The following is an 11,452-nucleotide window of genomic DNA, read 5'->3' as shown; positions in this document are numbered from 1 at the left end:
GATCACCCTACAGACCACAGTTACTATCCAGCTCCCATTTCCCACCTCTCGGGAGCTGGATCCCCCTTTCCTTCCCCCCTCCCTCTCTCTCCACTTGTACCTAATTTGCTCAGTGGGGAAGCAAATAAATACAAAAGACCATATGTAGGGGCAACCCCACATATAAGATTATTGCTCTTGTAGCAATCAGTTATTGGTCAATGTAGGGGAAACCCTTCATACCAATTGTCACTATCCAGCTCCCCTACTCACCGGGGAGCTGGTCCCCATTACACCAATCTATCCACATTAAAAACGGCCTTGTGCCTAATTTGCTCATTGGGGAAGCAAATAAATCCCGCCCTCTCTTTTCGATGGGAGGCCTTTGTGGCCTTCGGGTCAAGATCAATGTGTAGTATCTTCCGACAGATGCTGCAATCAAAGACCATTATCCTTGCGGCAATCTTTTGGTCCATGTAGGGGCAACCCTATATACCAAATAGCTCTCACTATCCAGCTCCCATTTCCCACCTCTCGGGAGCTGGTCCTCTTTTCCTTCCCCTCCCCCTTTCTCTCCACATTAAAAAACGGCTCAGTGGGGAAGCAAATAAATACAGCCCACCTTGCTCGCAGCGGCCCTGACAATGTTTTCAGAGTATGTTCCAACTCATGTATCTGTTCAACCCATGAATTTTGGAATATATATTATAGACTACACGATGGGTAACAAAACACATTATTCGTTTATTTGGATTCATCCGACTACTGTTCTTATCTTGAGTGTGGTTATCAGATTAAAGGAATGTCGGATTGTATGCCAGATATTTTGAATTTATTTATTTAATAACTTTTATTACCAGTTTCTTCGTTGCTGATTGGCTGAAATAAGGATGAGTTAACCTCCATTACTCACAAACAGAACAGATTAAACTAGAAAAATGTTATGTTTTCTTTTTATTTTGTTTTATTTTTTTTTGTTTGTTTGTTTGTTTGTTTTAATAAACTAAAGATTGTATAAACAAGTCTTTTTGGTATCTTCCGGCGTTTTTACGTAGATAGATGGAACCTGCCAGACAAAAATCGGTTTTGTCGGGTTCAAAAGCTGCACCAGTTACAAATATTATCACATCTTCTTTTTGACCCGGCGGGGGGGTCAGAGAATGTTTACTTCTTTCAGTATTATTTTTATGATTTCACTCTGGAAAAATCTTCTGAAACAGAAACATGCTTCTGATAAGTTTTGTGAGATGTGATACAAGTGTATATACACCAATTTTACCTGATGAGTAAAAATGGCGCATAATACAAGAAAAATGTTCAGAAAGTCCGAGTAACAAGTTGCGTGCCCCATGTGAAAGTAAAGACCTTTCTTCGTGAACTTTTATTGTAATTCAAGCAGGAATTCAAGGATGGGTGGTGGCTTACTTCTAACTGTCATCTCAGGTCCCGTCAAGAAGTAGTAGGATAGATTTCAGTGACTGCCATCGAAAGCTTTGTCACCGATGTCCTGCTGAGTCCGAAAAGAAGCCGGAGCACAATGTGCAACACATTTCATAAGTTAGCTCACGTGACCCCTAGTGGAGTAGGGGTTGAAATTCTTGTTATCCAATCCACGGGGCCCTAAAGGGACAAGACAACAACTAATCAGTGGTGAGAGGTGTTGACAAAATAATTTTTTTTTACATAGGCATAACCACTTATCAAGGTCCAGAGACCACTCGAGGATAAGGGTTAAGAGTGTACAGGAATCAATTGGACAATATAGTAATCGTTAGTAACGGAAATTCGGTATATTTGTTAACTTAAGTGGAACGCTCATCAAGAACCTGTTTATGTTAGACTTGAAGACAACCATATTGTAGTCAGCTGAAAAGCAGGAAAACGGAAGACAATTCCACATGCGTGCAGTTCTAAGAAAGAAGCTTTGTTCATGGAATCTACGTTTAAATTAAGGCACAGATAAAGAGTGGGGGGAATTATTGATAGTGTTTTCATCTAGACAAGTGTTTCTTGTGAAAGTTTGGCGAGGGGGGACCATAGATTGAAGCTCAGTCGAGCACTTGCCATGAAAATAACGATAAAATAGAGACAAAATCGCAACATCTCTTCTGTGAGATAGAGGTTGCAGGGAAGAGAAAAGGACATCTCCTACGAGGCTACGAAGTCTATTTTGAACTCTATCAATGCAGGACAGGTCCTTTCTAGCAGCTCCTGCCCAGATGTGGAAACAGTACTCCATCCTTGGACGTACCTGGCTCTTATATAGATAGAGAATTGCATCAGCAGTGAGATATCTACTGGATCGATAGAAGGATCACACCATTTTTCCAGCGGTCTTGGCAACAGATTTGATGTACGTGTTCCATTTAAGATCAGGAGTAAAGGTCAAGCCCAGAAGCTTGTCAAAACATGAGGCCTCCCCAAGACGAGAGCCATTCATTTCAATTGATGCCAGATGGGGATCAGAGCGTTGATGATGTAAAGATAAAAGCTTGGTTTTAGATGCATTAAAAGTAACCAGCCACTCCTTTCCCCATTGTACCACGTGCTCAAGATCAGAGGAGAGAGAATCGGAGAGAACTTGGTCGTTTACGGTATTAGATGTGCTACCATAGATGGTAGTGTCATCAGCATAAATGTCTACAAATGATGTAAGGATGTGATTTGGAAGATCATTTATGTAGATCAGGAAAAGAGTTGGGCCCATGATGGACCCCTGAGGGACTCCAGCATTATTACTGTGAGCTTCTGATTTTTGCCCATCAACTACTACTCTTATGAACCTATCAGAAAGAAATGATTTAATAACTGAGAAGACATTTCCACCTATACCATAGCTGGAGATCTTGTGAAGTAAACCTTTATGCCATACCCTATCAAAGGCCTTTGATATGCCAAGAGCAATTACCTTAGAAAGATAGCCTCCGTCGAGATATTCGCTAATCCTATGAGATATAACTGTAAGCACATCTGCTGTAGATCTAGCAGAACGGAAACCATATTGTGTGTCACTAAGAATGTTATTTTTGCTGAGATGGTTGATTACTTCTCTGTTTAACACAGTCTTCAACATTCTACTGATTACTTTTTAACATGTTTATTTACTTCCGGCAGCAATTATTTACTTTATCATTGTAGTAAAAAAAAAAATATAATAACATTGTCTCGGTGTATTGAATTTTGAATTCAAAGTTTTCTATAAGTTATACAAATATATTTGCATTTTATTTTAATATACAAAACAAGAGACAATGTAAAGTTTAATAATTTTTTATAAAGTCGACGTAAACTAATTAGCGTTTATATGGTCGGTGAATTTCGGAGATATTTGAAAAAATTGAATTTTTTATTTAAATGTATGACTAGTAATGTTGTTATTCATGTTTCATGTATTGGATCAAAAAATCGTCTCATAGACTAGAAAGAATAAAAGTATCTAAAGTTTTGGTGAACCCGCATATTAACTTTCTCGAGATATTTCCTGTTTTTGATGTCATTACTAGGACTAGGACAACAGCATATTCTTTTCAATATTTTGACTCTCGAGTGTGTATTCGTTGATATCTTATATGGTTTTATGTAGAGTGATGTGGTTCTCGGTTGATTAACTGTGTCTAACTGTGTCCCCCACTCTATATCTGTGCCTAAATCAAAACGCGGATTCCATGAACAGAGCTTCTTTCTTAGAACTGCACGCCTGTGGAACTCTGTTCCGTCTGCCTGCTTCCACCGGACTACAACTTGGATGTCTTCAAGTCCAATGTTAACAAATTCCTAATGAACTGCCCCCTTAAGTAAACACTACATCAAATCTCCACACTAACGTAATGTACTTGCAATAACCCTTATCCCTGAGTGGCTTCCGGGCCTTGATAAGTGGTGATCGCTGTGTAAAAAAAAATATATAAACTCGAAAGTGAAAACCATGATAAGAATATGCTGTTGTCATAGCTTTAGTCATTACACGGTTTTTCAAATAAGTATGTTTATTTACATATTTTTTAAATATATTTATTTACACACACATTTTCACAGAAATAAAGAATATTTTTTAAAAACGCATGAATTTTCTTATTTATTATAATTTAAAAACAATATTTTTATCAAACAATTGTGCGAAAACGAAATGAAACGTAATTGAGCGAAAGTGGGGGCACCAAATTTACTAGCACCGTCTATTTCCTATGACGTGTAACGGCGTTCAAAACAGAAAATGCCTCGATAAAGTTAATATACAGGTTCGCTGGAATTTTAAATTGTGGTTATGTGGGTAGCATTGGAAATTTTCAGAATTTATAGGAAAAATCGCTAGATCAAAATTTTACTAGCTAGATTTCAAAGAAAACCTCCAGGTCGGGCATTAAGACCGCTAAATTCGCAACGTTGTTTGAATCCTTTAACGGATACTTATCTAATAAATCATGCATAAATCACACACGCGCGTGCGCGATTATGACTTGAATCATGTAAATAAACAACTCATCATAACTTTTGTTGGGTTGGCGGAAAATGGGTGAGTGTACTTTTAAATACTTGTGAGAAAGTAAAAATATTGCCAATTTAACGTGATGGGTATTTTTTTTTTCTTTTCGATCTTTGGAATTCTCATCGGATCATCAATTATTGTTTCATTATCCATTAATCCTGAATTTTATTTTTCTTTTTGTTTCTTTTTAAGCAAAAATCTAATTGAAGGAAATGTGTGACATTTGCCCACTTGGAATGGTGACAGAATTTTCAGCAACTGCACTTAATTCCAATCAATGCCAATATTAATATGTTGTAATAGGTTTATTCGCAGAAAAAAAAACGATTTTTTTAAATTAAATAACAAATAAATAATTTTCTAATCCAAGCAATAATCAGAAAAATGGTGGATGATAAAAAAAAAAATGTGAAAACAATAAACTTGTCATTTTCGTGAAGAGTAAATTTATAATGAAACTGAGGCATGATTCAAACGAACGCTAAAACGCAAATATCTCGACTAAGTAATCTTCTTTCTTTCTTTTTTGCTTTGAACAGGTCTCCAACGTTTCATTTATACATGTGTGTATGTGCGCAAGTGTGTGTGCGTGCGTGTGTGTGCGCTTCACTTTCCTTTCTTCACTCAAAACATAACTTTCATAATTAATTAATATAAATTGGTGATGTGGTTCCTGGCACAATACAAAGACGTTTAAAATTGCTTCATCAAAGGCAGGAACCACGTCACAAATTCTGTAATGGACCTGAATAACATTCTTATCTATATTTTTAGAAAATGTCAGACATCTTTATGTGATCACGGAATAATATAAACAACTATTAATCACCTTTGCGTGGTGGGAAGTAAGGAAGATAATAAATTTAGATATTTTGAAAATGCTCATTTTTTTTTTTTTTTTTAACAATTTTAAATGCGGACATTTTTTTAGGTCTTCGCGATAGAAAACCAGAGTTGACCTGTAGTCAAAAGTACTTTTCATATAAATAAATATTAATTGTAACTTTTTGTGGATTTGGAACAAAAGTGAATGATTTGGAGGTAAAACTCTTTCGAGACAAACTTGTTTTTCATAAAAATTGTTATATAACTTCATGAATTGATTATTTATAAGGTCAGTTAAAAAGTAAAAAAACAATAATCAAACAAGCTTTGATGAATTAAAATATAAAAAAGAAGCTTGTAATATTTCAAAATACAATGCATACATTCTGAAATAATTCTATGAAAATCTAATTTTGAGAAAATCAAAAGATTAGCAGAATACGGGAATAAGAGAATATCAGATTAATGCAGAACTCGTTTCAGACTAACATCGGGGAGTAAAAATAATCAACTTACCTTCTTTGAAGTTCTTTTCTTTTAGTTAACGTTCGAAAAATCTCCACCTCTTCCTCCTCCTCCCCCTCCTCCTGCTCGTTTTCTTGTTTTCTTGTTCTCTTTCTCTCTTTCTTTCTTTCTCTCCTCTACGTTCTCTTTGTCTATCTCTCTGTCTTTCTTCTCTCTCTCTCTCTCTCTCTCTCTCTCTCTCTATATATATATATATATATATATCCCTCTCTGTTTTTCTTTCTATCTCACCTTCCTCCTTCTCTTTCTCTTTCTCTCTCCTTTTCTCCCTTCTCTTATGATGAAACTGTTGATCCAGTCGATTGGTGTTGATCTTTTAAAAGCTTACTTAAAACTATTATAAGTAATAATAATTTCTAATAATTGCTCGACTGTTTCGAAATTATCGCTTTGGACGGGTAACGCTTGGAAGTCGATTTAATTGCTAAATGCTAAGCAGAATAGAATCGTTTCCAATCAACAGGATCCGGCTCAACGGTTTGGCACGTTGCATTATTATGTATAAATGACTTTAAAGAGGATTGGGTTCTTTCACCTTGGTGTGGCGGGTTACGGTTAGGGTTAGGTGGCGACGTAGAAATCGATATTTATACGACAAGAGTCATTTTGTGAAACGCTTGACAAACAAACAAAAACGTGGATATTGATCCGTTGACAAATTGTTGTGCTCAAGTATTTGCAACAATCGTTGAACGTCAGTTGATGCTTAGCTATATAAACGACGCTGTTAAGATTCGATGTTGGCTTTGAGCGGTCTCGTAACGCTTGGCCCCATCCCATTTTGTTCTTTGGTCATCACATTCCATGAGTAATGTTTGTGACAAAAGATGAATTGCAGTTTTCAATCCTCTCATAGTATTTGTCATCAATAAACTGGCAATATATCATCATTAAACCTTATCCTAAAGTTGTTTTTAGTCTTAATAAGTATTGACTGATTAGCGAACAACTTCTTTCTTTTCTGAATTTTTGCGATCAGGATTGATTATTGATATATCTTGATTCTTCTGAATTGTGTTCTCATCTTAAGTGTTATTTCACGACATTTCGGTCGATGTAACTTCCGACCTTCATCATATATATCTTGCTGAACTCGGGAATCATTCTGTCGAACTCGAGAATCTGCACGACATTTGTAGCAGTTATCTGCTCCTTTCCAGCGATAACTGCACCAACCAGCCGGTAGGTGTCGCAAAAAGCGACCTGGTTATCTGCCCTTGGGAGAGATATAAAAGGGGATGCTCGGATAATTCTCTCTCTCTCTCTCTCTCTCTCTCTCTCTCTCTCTCTCTCTCTCTCTCTCTCTCTCTCTCTCTCTCTCGCTCCTTTTGGGAATCAGCTTCGCAACGAAACGGTGAGACAACGCGCCCGCCGGTCAACATCAACCGGTAAGAGTTTTAGCAAATGAACACTTTTCCAGCCTTTTCCTTCAAGAGACATTAGTTCTACCGTCAGACACGTATACGTACGCGGACTGAATTCCACTCCTCATACACACACACACACACACGCACACACGTACACAATAGCATTTTTATTCTCACAGGCGCACGCGAGAAATAAAACATCTCTTTAAACTTTACTCTATTTGTTAGTTTTAGTTATTCTGTCTCACTGCATGCGACAAGTTTGTCGTTTACGAACACGTATTTAATTGGGAGCACAACACCCAACTGCAACCCCCTCTCCACCTTTGGTGACCCGACGACGCAAGCTTTGTCGTATGGAACAGAGTAATTAATTTCGTACAAACAAACGCGAATATTTCTCGTTTCTTTTCGAATTACGCGTCTTTTGTTTTATCTACCCACGTGGTAGCTTTATACAAACCAAAAAGAAGCCGCCATTTTTCTTTTTTCCTGCCCACGTGGGAATTAACACGAAAACAAAAGCACAAACAAACATTTCTCGGTTTTTTTCTGCGTGTGCGTAACAAACGTATAATCCTTTTTTTTTTTTTTTTCTTTTTTTTTCTCCTCTCTATCTACCCACGAGTCGGAAAAATACAAAAAAAACAGACACAAAAACAAACCAAAACGAACAATTTGTCCATTTCTTTTTCTCAACAAACTTTAAACCCCGTGAAACACACACACACACACACAAAAAAAAAGAAAACAAATTTCTCTACTCTTTTTTTTTTCTTCGAAACGCTTTTCATGTAAGACCACGTGAATTACAAAAACAAAACAAAAAAACGCACGCATATTTCTCCATACACTGACAAAAAAAGTGTTTTGAACAAGTAAATAGTCCTTACGTTTTGTGAACCTCATTTTCCAAACACAAAACACGTGTTACACCTAAAAAAAAAAAAAAAAAAAAAAAAAAAACTTTCATCCTTCACCCTCAGCTTTCACTATGGCCAGCGCGGATATAAACGATGTTCCTGAAGTTTCTGCAAATTACCGTCTGCCTCTCTTCAACTCAAGCAATGTGAAAAACTGGTTCACTCAATTACAGGCATTATTCTCGGTGAGAAGAATAACCTCACAAAAAAAAAAATTCGTCAGCATGGTGGAAGCCTTGCCCCCAGAGGTGGTAGACGAAGTCACCGACCTATTGGACGATGTCCCGTCAGTCAACCCCTATGATGCTCTGAAAGACGCAATAATCCAAAGAATGGGTCGCTCCGAAGAAGCCATGCTACGGGACCTATTCAACAACATCAGCCTTGACGACAGGACACCGTCACAACTACTGCGACACATGAAGTCACAGCTCGGACGAAATACGATGTCCGAGAATATACTGCGACGATTGTGGCTGGACAAACTTCCCTCAAGTGCAACGCAAATCCTGGCTCCAATGGTAGACACCACCCCCATTGACATGTTAGCAAGCTCGGCTGACCGAATACTAGAATCTACCAGCAGCCCACGAACAGTCAATGCACTCGCCACTCCTAGCAACCAACACAGCGAGCTGCAGCAGTTAAAAGCTGAGATGGCCGAATTGAAAGCCATGCTAAAGACTTTCCAAACTCAAAGCCAGGAGCCAAGTGGTCCACAATCCCGAAGCAGACACCATGGGAGTCGTAGTAGAGAGAGGTCCCCTTACAGCCAACCCCTGGGTGATATTTGCTTTTACCACTACAAATTTGGCAACAACGCCAGAAAGTGCAACAGCCCCTGTAATTACAGGGAAAACGCCAATCCCAGCCAGTAATAGCGACGACTGCGGCTGGAGGGAGACAAAGAGGTCGCTTGTTTTACATTAAGGACCGCAACAGCGGTTATTCCTTCCTAGTGGATACCGGTGCTGAGATAAGCGTTATCCCACCACGACCCGGACAAATACCAGCTCCATCGACGTTTAAGTTACAAGCAGCAAACGGCTCACAAATCCAGAAATACGGCACTAAAGAACTTACCTTACACCTAGGACTTCGCCGTAATTTTGTCTGGAAATTTGTACAAGCCAACGTCAGGATGGCCATCATAGGGGATGACTTCCTTTCACACTACGGTCTGTCTGTCCACATGCACAACCAAACACTCACGGACGACATGACAGACATTAAAGTTAATGGAACGCTAATAGAGTTCGGCCCAACAGGAATCTGCACAGCAACCCACCACACCAAGGAATACGTCAATGTTTTGGATCAATACCCGGACATAACCAAACCTTTCAACATTGACGACAAAATTAAACACACCACACAACACCACATTAAAACAACCGGACCTCCAGTTTACTCAAACCCTCGACGTCTGTTACCTCAGAAATTTAAATATGCCAAGCAGGAATTTCAACAGATGATCGAGGATGAAATCATTGAGCCTTCGGAAAGCCCGTATGGCTCACCTCTCCACCTTGTTCCTAAACCAGACCAGAACTCTCATCGTGTATGTATCGATTACCGGCGACTCAACGCGCAAACTGTTCCAGACCGCTATCCCGTACCGCACATACACGACTTCACTTTAGGACTCCAGGGTGCAACAGTCTTCTCCAAACTCGACCTGACGAAAGCTTTCTACCAGATCCCAGTGGCAGAGGAAGACATCCCGAAAACAGCTGTAACAACACCTTTTGGACTCTTCCAGTTCAAACGCATGCCGTTTGGACTGAGAAACGCTGCCCAAACCTTTCAACGCCTCATTGACAACGTCCTAAGAGGACTACCCTGTGTATACGCTTACATAGATGACGTCCTGATAGCAAGCCCGGATGAAGCATCACACGAGCAACACTTACACCAAGTTCTGCAGAGACTACAACAAAATGGTCTTAAGATCAATGCAGACAAGTGTATATTCGGCGCCAAGCAACTCCAGTTTTGGGGACACCAGATCGATGAAGGCGGAATTACACTCCTACCTGAGAAGGTAGTAGCTATAGAACAATTCCAACCTTCAACCTCACTCCGTCAGCTTCGACGATTCATAAGAATCGTTAATTATTACCGACGTTTCATCCCAGATTGTTCTACGATCCTGTCTCCTTTGACGAATATCCTGCAGAACAAAGGAAAAAGGCAGAAACAAGCACTCACACTCACTGCGGAAGCACTTCAGGCATTCAACACAGCCAAATCCGCATTGACGAACTGCACCAAACTCAACTATCTCACTGACAATGTTCAGGCTACATTGACCCTAACAACAGATGGTAGCTCATCAGCTGTAGGCGCGGTACTACACCAGGAGATGGATAACGCCAAGGTACCCATACCTTTCTTCTCCGCCAAGCTCAGCCGAACATAATCCAGATACGGCGCATTTTCTAGGGAACTCCTAGCAATCTACCTTGTAGTCAAATACTTTAAACATGTACTGGAAGGTAGACAATTTATTATCTACACGGACCATAAGCCATTGACATACGCTTTATCTTCACGTCCGGACAAGTACTCGCCAAGGGAATCTCGTCACCTGGACTATATATCACAGTTTTCCATTGAAATCCAATATATTAAAGGTGACCAAAACATTGTGGTCGATGCACTTTCTCGGCCAGACACAAACTGCATCACTCAAGACTTTCTTAGTCACGATTTGCTGTGCAGGAACAAGCATCAGACACCACATTGCAACAAACTCGTCAAAGCACTTCTTTGAAATTCACTCCTGTCCCAACTTTTAGCGATAAAGTGGTTTACTGTGATACAACACCCACACCCAGACCGTACGTTCCACCTTCACTGCGGCGACGCATATTCGATCATTTTCACTCAGTCTCTCACCCTAGCAAAAGAGCCACACTGAAAATGATCAGCGACAGATTTGTATGGCCTGTAATGAACAAAGATGTCAGACTTTGGGCTGGCAACTGCATGAACTGCCAGCGTTGCAAGGTCTACCGACACACCAAGTCCCCAATTGGAACTTTCACTAATCCCGATGTCAGGTTCTCTCACCTGCATATAGACATCGCTGGACCCCTACCATTTTGCCAAAATTATTCCTACTTGCTGACAATCATCGATCGATTTTCCCGCTGGTCTACAGTAATCCCACTAAAGGACATCTCAGCAGACACAATAGCAAAGACGATCCTGAACGACTGACAGAGGAAAACAGTTCCAGTCTAAGCTTTTTGCAGAATACAACCTACTCCTGGGCACCAAACACATACGGACGACAGCATATCACCCTTATTCCAACGGCCTAGTCGAGCGATTCTACAGAC

General features: G+C 39.6%; 1 protein-coding gene across 1 annotated transcript; it reads left to right on the top strand.

Annotated features, from left to right (window-relative positions):
• The first annotated feature begins 8,176 nt into the window (after positions 1-8,176).
• Positions 8,177-8,983, top strand: LOC145284679 (uncharacterized). Its single transcript, XM_080133576.1, has one exon. The coding sequence runs from the start codon at positions 8,177-8,179 to the stop codon at positions 8,981-8,983; it is 807 nt and encodes a 268-aa protein (XP_079989702.1).
• Positions 8,984-11,452: the final 2,469 nt, after the last annotated feature.

The sequence above is a fragment of the Euprymna scolopes genome, chromosome 9 (assembly GCF_053919585.1).
Source record: "Euprymna scolopes isolate OS-2025 chromosome 9, ASM5391958v1, whole genome shotgun sequence".
Taxonomy (NCBI): domain Eukaryota; kingdom Metazoa; phylum Mollusca; class Cephalopoda; order Sepiida; family Sepiolidae; genus Euprymna; species Euprymna scolopes.
This window is presented reverse-complemented; position numbering and strand designations above follow the sequence as displayed.

What these genes read in the sequence shown, in the direction of transcription:
- LOC145284679 (XM_080133576.1), top strand. Translation starts at nt 8,177, where the DNA reads ATGGCCAGCGCGGATATAAACGATGTTCCTGAAGTTTCTGCAAATTAC.